The 14,524-nt window shown below is 38.6% G+C and overlaps 1 protein-coding gene and 1 long non-coding RNA gene across 2 annotated transcripts; both read left to right on the top strand.

Annotated features, from left to right (window-relative positions):
• Positions 1-3,399: 3,399 nt before the first annotated feature.
• tbl1xr1a (TBL1X/Y related 1a) lies at positions 3,400-10,249 on the top strand. The gene is made up of 13 exons (XM_025053095.1): positions 3,400-3,529; positions 3,993-4,138; positions 4,249-4,474; positions 5,161-5,293; positions 5,379-5,520; positions 5,858-5,921; positions 7,061-7,158; positions 7,254-7,314; positions 7,402-7,523; positions 7,649-7,723; positions 7,947-8,074; positions 9,581-9,746; positions 9,842-10,249. The coding sequence occupies exons 1-13, from the start codon at positions 3,472-3,474 to the stop codon at positions 10,046-10,048; spliced, it is 1,626 nt and encodes a 541-aa protein (XP_024908863.1). The 5' UTR covers positions 3,400-3,471; the 3' UTR covers positions 10,049-10,249.
• Positions 10,250-10,557: 308 nt separating this feature from the next.
• On the top strand, positions 10,558-12,354 carry LOC112486459 (uncharacterized). The gene is made up of 3 exons (XR_003048890.1): positions 10,558-10,807; positions 10,903-11,004; positions 11,375-12,354. It is a non-coding gene; the product is annotated as an uncharacterized LOC112486459 (long non-coding RNA).
• The last annotated feature ends 2,170 nt before the right edge of the window (positions 12,355-14,524 follow it).

Here is a 14,524-nt window from a genome sequence, read left to right as displayed (position 1 = left end):
GCCTATAGCAGATTTCACTCTCAAGTAGGAGTGAGGTCGAGCTGGAAAGGCCAAAATGCTATCATCTATCACAATATACACTTTAAAGTGCGGAACTCAAAAAGACTATTTGAGGAAGTGCTGGACTTGCTTAGGCGATCTGGGACTCCTGGGGAAAAGCATGAATTCCTTAACACAATAAGTGATAAATAATTCTGCTGGTATTCAACGTTAAACGTTACAGAAATAATAGTGCTAAAAAAAATCTTTTATTTCTGGCATTAATAGTAAAACCAAAGTCAGTCCATTTTGTAGCAACCTCAGGCTGAAAATATAAAATAAATAAAAGTACAGTTAAGGATAAAAATAAAATAAATTAATGATGACTGCTGCTCCACAGGATTCACGACTAATCTGCACGGACGATGTATTAAAGACTGTATGATATATTAGGATTTTTCTTTCGTGGTGTGTAATAAACTGTTTTGTACGGCAATATATTTATTACTTGGTTACACATTTTAATCCATACATTATTTTTTTTTTTTTGCGCTGGAGCCAATCGCATCAAATCCATGCAGCAGGAGAAGTCGCGTTAATGGTAGAAGTATGTATGTATGTATTAATATATGTATTGTCTAGCTTCAATATAACGTTATAAAAAAACAAAAACAGAGACTAATTATACTCTAAACGTTATTGGTAATTTTTCATATTTCACCCATTTAGTTGGCTCTCACGATAATACATTTTTAAAATATGTGATGTTTCTGGCTCTCTCTGTTTAAAAGGTTCCCGACCCCTGATTTAGAGAGTAAAGTTGGTTTTGAATTGACAAAATCCAGACTTATTACGTAAATAGTGGCACAATCTTCACACACAAAAAATACAAATTATTCTGTTCTCTCCAATAAGCATTGTGTCATTTAAACTATAGCACTATTTTTCATATTACAGTGGAACAAATTAACACACTGACTCGATGAGGTATGGACACTTCCTCCGTCCTCAGTGCTGCTTTGCTGAGAAAAGACATTAGCTCATTTAGAGTTACGTCTTGTCTTTTAGTCTTTTATTAAATCGCTTGTACGTTAAATGAGCAAGTCAAACTTGCCTCGCCTTCTGTATGTGCCCTCGATTGTTGTAATACTGGCAAACTGCTGACATTGTTGACTTACTTCAGTAAACTACCCATACAGGTAATTAGACACGAATGAGGGAAAAACACACACCGACTGATCGCCTCTAAGCAATTTGGAGCGAAAATAGAATCAGGCCCCTGGATCAGCATGAGCCACCACTGTCCTGTAGACTTGTAGAGTCAAAAACAACAATAACAAAAGGGTTGAGACAATCAAACTGTTGTAAAAAAAAAAGAATTTTTTTTCTTCAACAACTGGTATAAGGTATCCCAGAAAAACACAAAAAATAAACAGTTGGTCATTAATTGAGAATGGTTGGGAATGATGACTGCAGACACAGTAAGCTTGGAGCTAACTTTTGTAAGAGCAAATAGGCTTTTATGTTCATGTTTAGCTTCAGCTCCAACCAGTAAAATTACAGTAAAGTCATCTTTACAACCTGGTAGACATCAGTAAGAAATCAAGGCAGTTTTCGTGGAATATGTTTTAAACCACTCCCTGTAATTGCGAGTTTGTGGAACACTTTTTCTACTTCAATTTTTAACATATTTATTACACAGTGGACCCCTGAGATACAAGTTTAATCCATTCAACGACAGCGACTCGTGTCTGGAATCTTCGTAACCCTAACCCATTAAAAATAACTAAAAAGCAATTAATTCGTTCCAGCTCCAAGAAATTTACTATTAACCCCCTCGTCTAAACATCAAAAATAGATTGTTCCAGCTCCAAGAAATTTACTATTAATCCCCCCGTCAAAAATAGATATAAAAAAAATCGATAATGTAAAATAAAAATAATTAAGAAAACATTTTATGGGCTTCAGGGTGACGGGCAACACGGCATGGCAGCATAGTTACTGAGCTCCGGTATCAGCCTTAAATTCAATTGTCTTTACTCTTTGTGACTACACAAATAGAAGCAAATACACTTCGCTTTGATGATGAACGGGGGATAAAGGGCTACGCAGTAACTCTGAAAGAGAAACCGAGAGGGAAGCTGAAGCTGGTGAATCCTCAAGACAAGATGGAAGCCGCAGAGAGATGGAAACTCTGGATTCATTATGCACGGTGATGAGAGAAGTTATGAGTGCGGGGATGGCAGCGCTTCGGGGCTAAATTTAAAAAAAAGATTTCTCGCGCGTGCTTCAGGGAGGACGTCAAAAAAAAAACAAACGGAAGAATTGGCAACAGAAGCAAACCCGAAAATTACAAGACATGACAGGCCAAAATGAAGGGACAGAACTGAAATGTGTGGGACAGATGGAGGAAAACATGATCAATGTGGAAAGATGGGACAAAGATGCCCTCACCCAGCTGCCTACTAAACAGCGGGCATTGCAGGAAAAAGTGTTCGATCTGGTGGGGAGGTCCTTTTTTTTATTTTATTTTTTTTTCACTTCTGAAGGCCCCACTTTGTGGAAGTTCAGTTCACTGTTTTACAGTACATTTTCTTGTGTTCTTCTGTTCTATATTGTTTCGTTTTCTACCACTTGTCCAGGGTGTTACAAGAGGAATGTTTCACAAAACTGACGAATTACCAACACTATAACATACTGTCCATGAATGAATGGACTGAATAACCCGATCAAAAGAAGCAAAGTGACAAGTTAAAATAAAAAGGGAGAAGAGAAACGTGGCATTTGGCAGGAGACAGTTTTCAGATATTGAACATGGAAAAGTCAGAAAATGGATTTCAGGAATACTTTATTTTCATCGTACAGGAAAGGAAAAAGTACGGAGTGGCAATATTGATTGATGGAGGGAGGTGGCTAACAGTTAACGTAGTTTTTATGACATGCATGTATTTGAACAGCAGCCATGTTTGTGATGCTAATATTGCTCATAACACTGTCATTGTTTTTTTTTTTTTTTGGTTTTTTTTGTTTGGATTATTCTTAGGGACCTCATATGTTGCTGGCTAATGGTGTCCTAAATGAATTGAAATATATAAAAGGTTGCTTAATAAACAGAAATATTTTATAAAATTAAATGTTTCAATACTGCATTTCTTAGGTGACATTTAATATCTGTGTAACAAGAAACATTTTGTGCTCAGAACAGGATGTCGCATTTCTTTTCTCTACATGTAGTTGACTACGTAGCTAATTAGCGCAATGAGAAAAGAAAACCAGATATTGCATCAAATCTTAATTTTATAACACTTTCACAGTGAGTTTCTGTTTATGTCCTTCTCTAACTCATATCTTTACTTGATTTACACACTTTTTAAAAAAAAGTCTCCTATTTTGTTTTCTTTGTATTAATGTACTTTCTCTTTTTTTTTTGCTCCCCTCTGTTTTGCAGGCTAGGTGTGTGTCTGCTGACCTCATGGTGTAACAGGACTAAAGATGAGCATTAGCAGTGATGAGGTCAACTTCCTGGTCTACAGATACCTACAAGAGTCAGGTATCACATGCACTTTGTATCAGTAATATGGATGTACTGTTATATTGCTGTCGTGTCATGATTTGACCATCGTTTTTTCTCCTGTTAGCATGCTTGTTTATACGAAGTTATGGGGTTGATGACAAAACCGTGCTTAATGCCATTTAATAGAAAAAAAGAATCTGAAAATATAAGAGATGTCTCTCATTTATTGAATTCCTTTTTGACTGTTCACAGCACGTTATCTGCCTCTATTACGTAACATTCTTTGCTTTATTTATTGTGAAACCAAGTTCAGAATCCTGGCTAAAAGTCACCTTTAGACAAAACAAATTCTTGGTGTATTTTTTTTTGTATAATAAATATTAATAAAAATCTAAAATAAGAGGTAATATTATACTTCTGATGTGGTATTGTGATGTATTAGAATCAATATCAACAATTAGTTGTAACCAACCCTGCTCATGATCTCACTATTCTCTAGGGTTTTCCCACTCAGCATTCACTTTTGGTATAGAGAGTCACATTAGCCAATCCAACATTAATGGTGCTCTGGTTCCCCCTGCTGCCCTGATCAGCATCATCCAGAAGGGACTGCAGTATGTTGAGGCAGAAGTCAGCATCAATGAGGTGAGATATACACTTACTCGTAGCAATAAACTCTCTGTTTTTTTTTTTTTTTGTTTTGTCCTGCTCACGTTCATCTTTCCTCTGAGCACTTGTTTCTCCTGTGAACCCAGGACGGGACGTTATTCGATGGGCGACCCATTGAGTCCCTGTCCTTGATTGATGCGGTCATGCCAGATGTAGTTCAAACAAGGCAGCAGGCTTACCGGGATAAAATGGCCCAGCAGCAAGCTGCCGCTTCAGCACCAGCCTCGGCCACCGGAGGCTGCATTGCTGGCAATGCTAAGAATGGGGAGAATACTGCCAACGGGGAGGAGAACGGAGCCCATGCCTTAGCAAGTGAGTAACATCAGACCATGTGTACCTTTTTATAGTGTGTTGCTTGACATAAACGATGTGAGATTTGTAGCAAACAGACACGGGTCTTTTGACGCCACTCCATTTGCAGCAAGAAGAAACACAAAAAACTAGGGATTTCCGATACTAACTTTTTTCCAATATGCCGATATTGTCCAAATTAATTTTTTGCCGATATGCCGATATTGTCCAAAATAATTTTTTAGATTTTGATATCAACCGATACCGATATAGTGGGGCAGTGGTGGAAGTTAAACAGCGTGTTTCTTAAATATTTTCTGCCCCCTAGGGGACAAAATGAAATTACTATTGTAAGGCCTGGTAATATGTATTTATATATCTGTACAAACCACTGTAAGAGTTGCTGGCACCAGCATTCTGCATACAATCCCCTGATTATCAATATAGATCAATAATATACGTTACAATGCTGCCATCTAGTGGCAAAAGGGGAGATAATCAACCGCTTTCTGGTAAAATTAAAGCTGCATCTAGATGTAGGTCAAATGTAACTGACCAGTTATAACGAATTACATTTAAGGCAATTGAAGGTGCGGCTCCCCACTACATCACTGACCTGTTCTGCCCTTATAATCTTAGGGATTAGCTCAGACACTATGGCAGATCATGGGATTGTGTCAGTCAAGCTCATTCATGTCTGTGTTCAGATAACCACGCAGACCTGATGGAGGTGGACGGAGATGTGGAGATCCCCCAGAACAAGGCCATGGTCCTGCGAGGCCATGAGTCAGAGGTCTTCATCTGTGCCTGGAACCCAGTCAGCGACCTTCTGGCATCAGGGTGAGTCAGCAACCACCACGGCGTCGGAGAGAAGAGTTCAGCGAAAACAATTTTCACTCTTCCCGTGTTTCTGTAATTGTTTCAGATCTGGCGATTCAACAGCTCGCATATGGAACCTGAGTGAAAACAGCACAAGCAGCTCCACGCAGCTTGTTCTGAGGCATTGCATACGAGAGGGAGGACAGGATGTCCCCAGTAACAAAGATGTCACCTCGCTCGACTGGAATGTAAGGACGTGCACGTACAGCGCGTCGTGATTGAATATTTAAAGAAACAACCAGGAATTGATCCCTCCACAGTGACATAACAAGTCATTTATAACCCAAAACGTTTTTAGCTCAGTCGACCCAAATGTACAAGTCAGATTAAGTGTCACGAACAATTTAAACAAGAGTTCAACCTCTGTAGTAGAGGTAAATATATCAGCAGGTGAGGAATTAGAAATATTTCAATATGTTGTTTTTAGGTAGTTGTTTAATATGTTTTTCTGCTATTTTGTAAAATTTGTGGCCAACCTGTTTCTGTGTCTTTTGTGTCATACTCACATTTTTCTACCTTTGACAGAGTGAAGGCACATTGCTGGCAACAGGCTCCTATGATGGATTTGCCAGAATATGGACAAAAGATGGTGAGAAAGAAACTTGTAATGTTAATAGTAAAGAAGTAGCATATATAACACATATTGTAGATATGTTTTCTAAAAAATTTTTTTTATTGTTTTCGATATGCCCAGTGTTTTGAGGATTGTGTGGTTCCTTTGAACATACAGTATATGTGACAATGCTGCCACCTGGTTGCATGTTGGCATACAAGAAATGGATTAGATTTAGGTTAGATCCCGTTTCTGCAATTTTCTGTCCTTTTTTCATGCCATTGTATATATATTGGAATATATATGTAAACATTTACACACACACACATATATATATACATGCATATATATGTATATATGCATATACATATATATGCATATATGTACGGACGTATGCATATATGTATATATATATACATATATATGTATATACATATATATATGCCACCTGGTTGCATGTTGGCATACAAGAAATGGATTAGATTTACCTTAGATCCCGTTTTTGCAATTTTCTGTCCTTTTTTCATGCCATTGTATATATATTGGAATATATATGTAAACATTTACACACACACACATATATATGCATATATATGTATATATGCATATACATATATATGCATATATGTACGGACGTATGCATATATGTATATATATATACATATATATGTATATACATGTATATATGCCACCTGGTTGCATGTTGGCATACAAGAAATGGATTAGATTTACCTTAGATCCCGTTTCTGCAATTTTCTGTCCTTTTTTCAGTTGGCCTAGTGTACTGGCCAGGTTTCCTACATTAAAGAGCCGCCGACAGAACAACTGGTCATATATAAATATATAGACACACCTATCTATAAATCTATAAATAAAATCAAACTTTCAAATCAAATCAAAACATTTTTATGTCATATTACATATGTATACATTTATACAAATACAACATATATATAGTATATGTATACATTTACATATATATGTATATACATATATATGTAAATGTATACATATACTATATATATGTTGTATTTGTATAAATGTATACATATGTAATATGACATAAAAATGTTTTGATTTGATTTGAAAGTTTGATTTTATTTATAGATTTATAGATAGGTGTGTCTATATATTTATATATGACCAGTTGTTCTGTCGGCGGCTCTTTAATGTAGGAAACCTGGCCAGTACACTAGGCCAACATAAAGGTCCCATCTTTGCCCTGAAGTGGAATAAAAAGGGCAACTTCATTCTCAGTGCAGGAGTAGATAAGGTAAAGCTGTGATTCGTACGAACACATTAGTCTCGTGGTTCTGTTCCTTTGTAATATGGCATGCTGCATGTTTGCATTTCTGCGTCCTCCCACAGACAACAATCATTTGGGACGCCCACACGGGGGAAGCCAAACAACAGTTCCCCTTCCATTCAGGTACCACAATAACTACATTCAATTCAAGGGACTTTTTTTTTAATTAGATCTCATTTCGTTTGTTCCATCTTTTTCTCTGCTTCACAGCTCCGGCTCTAGATGTGGATTGGCAAAGCAACAACACCTTTGCTTCCTGCAGTACAGACATGTGTATCCACGTTTGTAAGCTTGGTCAAGATAGACCCATTAAGACATTCCAGGGACACACGGTACGTGCCAATAAGTTGTTCAAATGAAATACCTTTTACAATGTTTGCTGGATGAAAATTTCAAACTAGCTGAATGACAAGTCTGACACGCCCCGACCTTTTCTCACCGCGTTTTCCCTCTGCAGAACGAAGTAAATGCAATCAAGTGGGATCCCACAGGGAACCTGCTAGCCTCCTGCTCGGACGACATGACGTTAAAGGTGAGAAGGAAACGAGGGTGACAGTATTTCTTGCTTTTATTACTGTGTGTTTAAATACTAGTTGTGTGGTCATATCCTGGACTTTTAAAAAAAAGTCATCAGGATGTTTAAAGTAGATACGTGAGGCCATTCATCCATCCATCCATCCATCCATCCATCCATCCATCTGATACTGAAACTTGATGAAGACATTAAGGCTTTTCTATGTTTGTCTTTTCTTTAGATCTGGAGTATGAAGCAGGACTCCTGTGTCCACGATCTTCAGGCCCACAGTAAAGAAATCTACACCATTAAATGGAGTCCTACAGGGCCAGGAACCAACAACCCCAGTGCTAACCTCATGCTAGCCAGGTTTGTGTCTATACTGGTAATTCATTTTACAATATTGGATTATAAACTGGCAGCCCCCAAACCAGATTCGGCCTCAAGAACCGACCAATCAGGCCATGTCATTTGTATTTCATTTTCTATGCCAAAAAAAATTCTGGCCCTCAAATATCGTTGGTGATCCCTGCTTTACAACATAAACAATGAAATGCTAAGGGAGTAACGGCTCCAGTTAACTACTTTACTACTTACTTACTATTCATCAACAGTGTATTTATCAGTCTAATAATCCATATCTTACAGAAATATATGTATGAACCATAGAAGCTATATATATTCCAAATCACACAGATTTCTTTTTTTTTATAGAAATGCAGATTTTAATGAGAAACAGAACTGTTTCAGTGACTGAATTCTTAAAAATAACAATAATAATGTATAATATTATCAATCAATTGCTTGGGGAAGCGTATTATTTACCATAGCAGCATATTGTTACACTGGTGGTCTCATATGCCTCTTTAAATCCAATCGACACTCCATGTAGCAGATCGTCACGCACAGTTTAAATCACGCTGAGTGAATTTTTCCGGAAAGGACTATTTAAGCAGGCGTGTCCAAAAGTAAGACATGAGGGCCAAATGTGGCTCATAGGCAAATTTTATATGGCCCACAGTCTTAAAATGTATTTAGTCCAAAAGTAAGACATGAGGGCCAAATGTAGCTCACAGGCAAATTTTATATGGCCCACAGTCATAAAATTGATCTTGTAAAAAAAAAAAAAGCATTTATGTTTCACTAAAAGATGAGTAGCCTCCCTTTGCGTTCACTGTGTAACCCTGACCCCTTCTGGTCAGTTTTTGAAATGACAACTGTATCAGCAACTGTATGTATTTTGTCTCTGAAATGTGGAACAGCTGTGTTCACTGGATTGACCAAGAGGCTGTTTATAAAAAAAAAAAAAATCAGTGTCAAGAGACAGTAGCAGTTGTGTACCAATAATATTTTAATGTATTTTAATGTTTAAAACCAAGTTGATGAAATACAAAAAAAATGTGCAGTTTGCAATTTAATTTCCATAAAATAGTTTAGTAGTAATAAGTTTAATTTGTAATAATGTTAGCATTTCAAAGAAGGTCAGGCCCTCATTGATCAAAGTTTTGGAAACCTCAGATTTAGAGTTTTGCTTTAGTGTCTTTGATATTGTATTAGTGATGCAGTTTGGCCCTAGCTACGGTATGTCACGAGCATGTGAATTTTTTGGTATGAAATGTCACTATTTGGTATCTGGCAACACCGAACGTGCGGTGTAACACACTCTCACTACTGCAATTGATGACAAGTGACAAAAGAGACTTGCGAGAATTGGCTTTTTTTTTTTTTTTTTGGCATTCTTGACAATTGTGCTGCTCGTCCGACACCAGACCACTGATACATCCAGGCTTGAACCAAACCAGAAAAAAAAAAAAAAAACACACCCCACAAACCACGTTGAGCAGTAAAGTCACGTTTCATCTTGAACTTCCACAGTGCTTCGTTTGACTCCACAGTCCGCCTCTGGGACGTAGAGCGGGGCATCTGTATTCACACGCTGACTAAACACCAGGAGCCTGTCTACAGCGTGGCCTTCAGCCCCGACGGTCGGCATCTGGCCAGTGGCTCGTTCGACAAATGTGTGCACATTTGGAACACGCAGGTATTTACGGAACACTCAACGCACACTCAACCCTTGCTTTTCTGGGATTGTTTCCGGTAGATTCTCAAATAACCACGTGTTGTTCACCTTTGCAGACAGGTGCGTTAGTCCACAGCTACAGAGGGACAGGGGGAATCTTCGAGGTTTGCTGGAACGCAGCGGGAGACAAAGTTGGAGCCAGCGCGTCAGATGGATCTGTAAGTCTCACTACACAATCTTTGTATATGTATGCGTACGGCCGAAACAGGAAGTCTCGTCGGATATCCGAAATGTTCGTTTTCACTAGGCAAAAACGGAGTTAGAGATATCTGTAATGCATATCCGGCGTTGCGTTAAAATGTTAAAACTTATGTCTTCGGTCTGGACATATTTCATTATATCTGAGAAAGACCCAAGAGGGGGGCGAAAAGCACACTCGTAGAGTTTGTCAGGACTGCGCTCGTCGCTACTGTGCTTTGCGTTGTAAAGATCAATACTTGGATGCGGGAATAAAGCAGCGCACGCGAGAAAACATCCGGATCAAAGTTTTGGAAACCTCAGATTTAGAGTTTTGCTTTAGTGTCTTTGATATTGTATTAGTGATGCAGTTTGGCCCTAGCTACGGTATGTCACGAGCATGTGAATTTTTTGGTATGAAATGTCACTATTTGGTATCTGGCAACACCGAACGTGCGGTGTAACACACTCTCACTACTGCAATTGATGACAAGTGACAAAAGAGACTTGCGAGAATTGGCTTTTTTTTTTTTTTTTGTCATTCTTGACAATTGTGCTGCTCGTCCGACACCAGACCACTGATACATCCAGGCCTGAACCAAACCAAAAAAAAAAAAAAAAACACACCCCACAAACCACGTTGAGCAGTAAAGTCACGTTTCATCTTGAACTTCCACAGTGCTTCGTTTGACTCCACAGTCCGCCTCTGGGACGTAGAGCGGGGCATCTGTATTCACACGCTGACTAAACACCAGGAGCCTGTCTACAGCGTGGCCTTCAGCCCCGACGGTCGGCATCTGGCCAGTGGCTCGTTCGACAAATGTGTGCACATTTGGAACACGCAGGTATTTACGGAACACTCAACGCACACTCAACCCTTGCTTTTCTGGGATTGTTTCCGGTAGATTCTCAAATAACCACGTGTTGTTCACCTTTGCAGACAGGTGCGTTAGTCCACAGCTACAGAGGGACAGGGGGAATCTTCGAGGTTTGCTGGAACGCAGCGGGAGACAAAGTTGGAGCCAGCGCGTCAGATGGATCTGTAAGTCTCACTACACAATCTTTGTATATGTATGCGTACGGCCGAAACAGGAAGTCTCGTCGGATATCCGAAATGTTCGTTTTCACTAGGCAAAAACGGAGTTAGAGATATCTGTAATGCATATCCGGCGTTGCGTTAAAATGTTAAAACTTATGTCTTCGGTCTGGACATATTTCATTATATCTGAGAAAGACCCAAGAGGGGGGCGAAAAGCACACTCGTAGAGTTTGTCAGGACTGCGCTCGTCGCTACTGTGCTTTGCGTTGTAAAGATCAATACTTGGATGCGGGAATAAAGCAGCGCACGCGAGAAAACATCCGTGGGTTTTTCCTCGTGTTCACTCCGTCTTCGTGCCGTTGTTTCTCCTCAGGTGTGTGTACTAGACCTGCGGAAATAGCGCCGCTGCTTGTTTGGAAGCCATGGACCGACCCTGAATGTGTACATAGCCAAACGACTGTCCCTGCCGGCCCCTGCGTACTGCTCACTACTTACAACTTTGGCCCCTCCTCCCCCAACACACACGCGCAAACACACACAGACGAGTCAGACAGAGAGCAGGAAAAGGGAAACAGGAAGCGCGCGGCTCCAGGAGGCAGCAGGTCCCACGGAAGGAAGGACGTAGAGAGCAGGAGGAATGATGCAACCGCTCTCATCTGTTTGGACTCTTTGTAGAGCAGCAGCGCGGCGACTTCAAGAGACATCGAAAAGGAAACCAACAACAACAACGACAACAACAAAACAAAAGGAATTCAAAATCCGTGTACTTACCAACAATTGAAAGCTACGTTGCTTTTTTTTTTGGATCCTAAAACACTTCATCACGTCATCAAAATGGAAAAGAAAAAGAGAAACGCTCTTGGTCTTTGATACTAGCTTGGATCTGATTGATCAGACATATCAACATCTCCAAACATGAAACAGGATGGCACTTAGTTTTTATTTTCTGAACTTTAGAGCTTATGTTTCTGTGTTGCAATGTTTATTTTGTGTTATTTTTTTTGTTGCAGTCAAGAGATTGGAGTTTTATGGCGAACAAACACAGAAACAGAAATCAGCGCGTCTTTACGTTGTTTTTTTTTTCTTTGCTGGCTGTTGCAACAGGGTCATACTGCAGTATCTCATGTCTAAACTCTGGGCTCTCACAAGTGACACACACACACACAAAAAAAAATGCTTTAAAACATGTCTCAGTTTTGTGTTTCGTCTGGTTTTTTTTACCCACAATTCACTTCACTGGATTTGACCACAGCAGTTTGTCGTTAGGTTAAAACATTAAAGTAATAATCTCTCCCTGGAGTCTTCTGAATCTTCGGAGGAAGTTCGAGCTTTATATGGTCACGACCGGCTTCGCAAAACAAAACCCTGCCTGGAGCAGATATGTTTGGTCTCTGAGATTTAAACTTAAGTTTTGGCCAATTTTATAAAATGTTTTCTTTTGTCTTTTTTTGGTAAAATGTTTGGTCTCTGAGATTTAAACTTAAATTTTGGCCAATTTTATAAAATCTTTTCTTTTGTCTTTTTTTGGTGAAATTTGGTAACGTTTTTTTTTTTTAATCTGCTCCTTATATTCTTATATTTGGTTACTCCTGTATTTTCTTGGGTTTTTTTTAAGTACACCCCGAGTCACATCAAATAAAGCAGCAGAACAGAAGCAGAGTGTTTTTCTCTCTCGTTTTGTTAACTCCATTTTTTTAGTCAGGGTAGGCTAATGTTGTCAATCAAGAACGTCGTCCAGTTGTAAGGATGACGGAAAAAATTCTTCTCTCGGCTGCCCGTGGTATTGTATGTTACAGTACGACTCCAGCTGAAAACCTTCTACAGCCGCACTTTACGAAACCCTGAATAAAACCCAGTGTTTTTAGGCTGTGAAGCCGTGCATTGCATCTTTACCTCAGACCCCCGTTGGTTTTCTGTACCTTTGATTGTTTGACCATATATTGTAACGGGCGAAAGTGATGCAAAATGGATGATTCATAGAATCATGTTTTCTTTTCACCACCAAGTTTGCAGAAGTAGAAACACAGTCTTGACTTGAGCCTCAAAGGCTTCAGATAATGCTGCCCCCTGTTGGCTCCCACAAAGTAAATCCTCCAATCGGCAAAACTCTACGTAAGTCATTGTGAGCCTGACTGACATTTTTGCATTGATTTAACCCAACACACTTTTGGTCTTGCATAAAAGGAAATGAGAATGAAATTTGGACCCAAAAGCGTTTGGCTAAATTAGAGGTGAAGTTCAGAGTTAGTAATAAAAATCGTTAACCATGTATGATGTGGACACATATTCTGACCAAAGATTTGTTTGGAACATTACAAATTGTCCTAGTTTTTTTGTTTTCAGAGCAGATTTTATGTTTTCAATTACTTCTCAAACTTCTGTCCCAGCAGATTTTATGTTTTCAATTACTTCTTAAACTTCTGTCCCCTTCAAAGTTTTATTTTTTATTTTTTTGTCCTGATAGAAATGAGTCACATACGTGTCCATACGCTCTCTATTACCTTCATCCGACCTTCTTCACTACACATCTGGCCGAGTCTCACCGCTGGCGCGACATTTTATACTTTTTTAAAAAAGGCAAATTTAAAAAGAAAGTTTTTTGTAATTTCTTTGTAGATGTAAAAAAACAAAAACAAATGTGAACTGATTTATTGGCAGTGTTAATTTACATGTTGACCAGTTGTTTTGTTACTTTGATGCTATGGAAAATGGTAAAGAAAAGGTTGACCCTGTAATGTAAAGGCTCACTGAGCGCGACTGTCATTCTGAAGGCACCTTTGGCCTGGGCAGAGTTTCTCAGGTGCAAATCACCACTAAAAATGTGTCTATGTTTTAATAAAAGAAGAGTCTTACTTTTTGTTTTGCTTGAATCTTTTGGTGAAACTTCTTCTTTTCTGGTGCTGTTTGCCCTTGGGCCTCATGTCCCAATAATGGTTTCAGCACACACCTGCTCAGTTGACTCAGTTTCATTCCTCCTTAATAGCATCTCTATCGTGTTGTTGTTGTTGTTTTGTTTTTTTTGTGCACTTACATGACGGCGATCTGTAACGGTTTACTCCAGATCAGTAAAACACAATCAAACAAACTGACAAACAAAACAAACACAAAAACAAAAACAGCCCAGAATAAAGTATATTTTGATTAGAGTTTTTATTTCTGTCGGTGTGTTGCATTCATGTGGATGATCAGAATAAAACCGCCGCGGTTGATAATTGAGTAGCACTTTGTAGAGGTAACTTCTCAAAAAAAGAGTTCCTGACCATAAAATAAATAAAATTTAAAATAAATGAAATGAAATAAAATAGTTAAAAAAAAAAAAAAATTCTACGATGGTAAGACTGTAGTAAGGCATGTTTTAGGTGATTTTTTTGAAATATATAAAATATATTTTCCAATTTTAAACACAAAATATTCACTTGGCAGTATGTTTTAGGATGTAATCTTGCATTTTAAGGCATTTTGGGGCTTTTTGTTTATATGGATTTTTTCACCATGGTATTTTTTTCACAATGGTAAGGCTATA

The sequence above is a fragment of the Cynoglossus semilaevis genome, chromosome 2 (genome assembly GCF_000523025.1).
Source record: "Cynoglossus semilaevis isolate Cse_v1.0 chromosome 2, Cse_v1.0, whole genome shotgun sequence".
NCBI lineage: Eukaryota > Metazoa > Chordata > Actinopteri > Pleuronectiformes > Cynoglossidae > Cynoglossus > Cynoglossus semilaevis.
The sequence above is the reverse complement of the archived record's forward strand: the minus strand, read 5'-3'. Positions and strand labels throughout refer to the sequence as shown.

Coding starts and splice junctions, on each gene's coding strand:
- tbl1xr1a (XM_025053095.1), top strand. CDS start 3,472: ATGAGCATTAGCAGTGATGAGGTCAACTTCCTGGTCTACAGATACCTA. Junction 4,475..5,160: donor CGGAGCCCATGCCTTAGCAA/GTGAGTAACATC, acceptor GTCTGTGTTCAG/ATAACCACGCAGACCTGATG. Junction 7,315..7,401: donor ACAGTTCCCCTTCCATTCAG/GTACCACAATAA, acceptor TCTGCTTCACAG/CTCCGGCTCTAGATGTGGAT.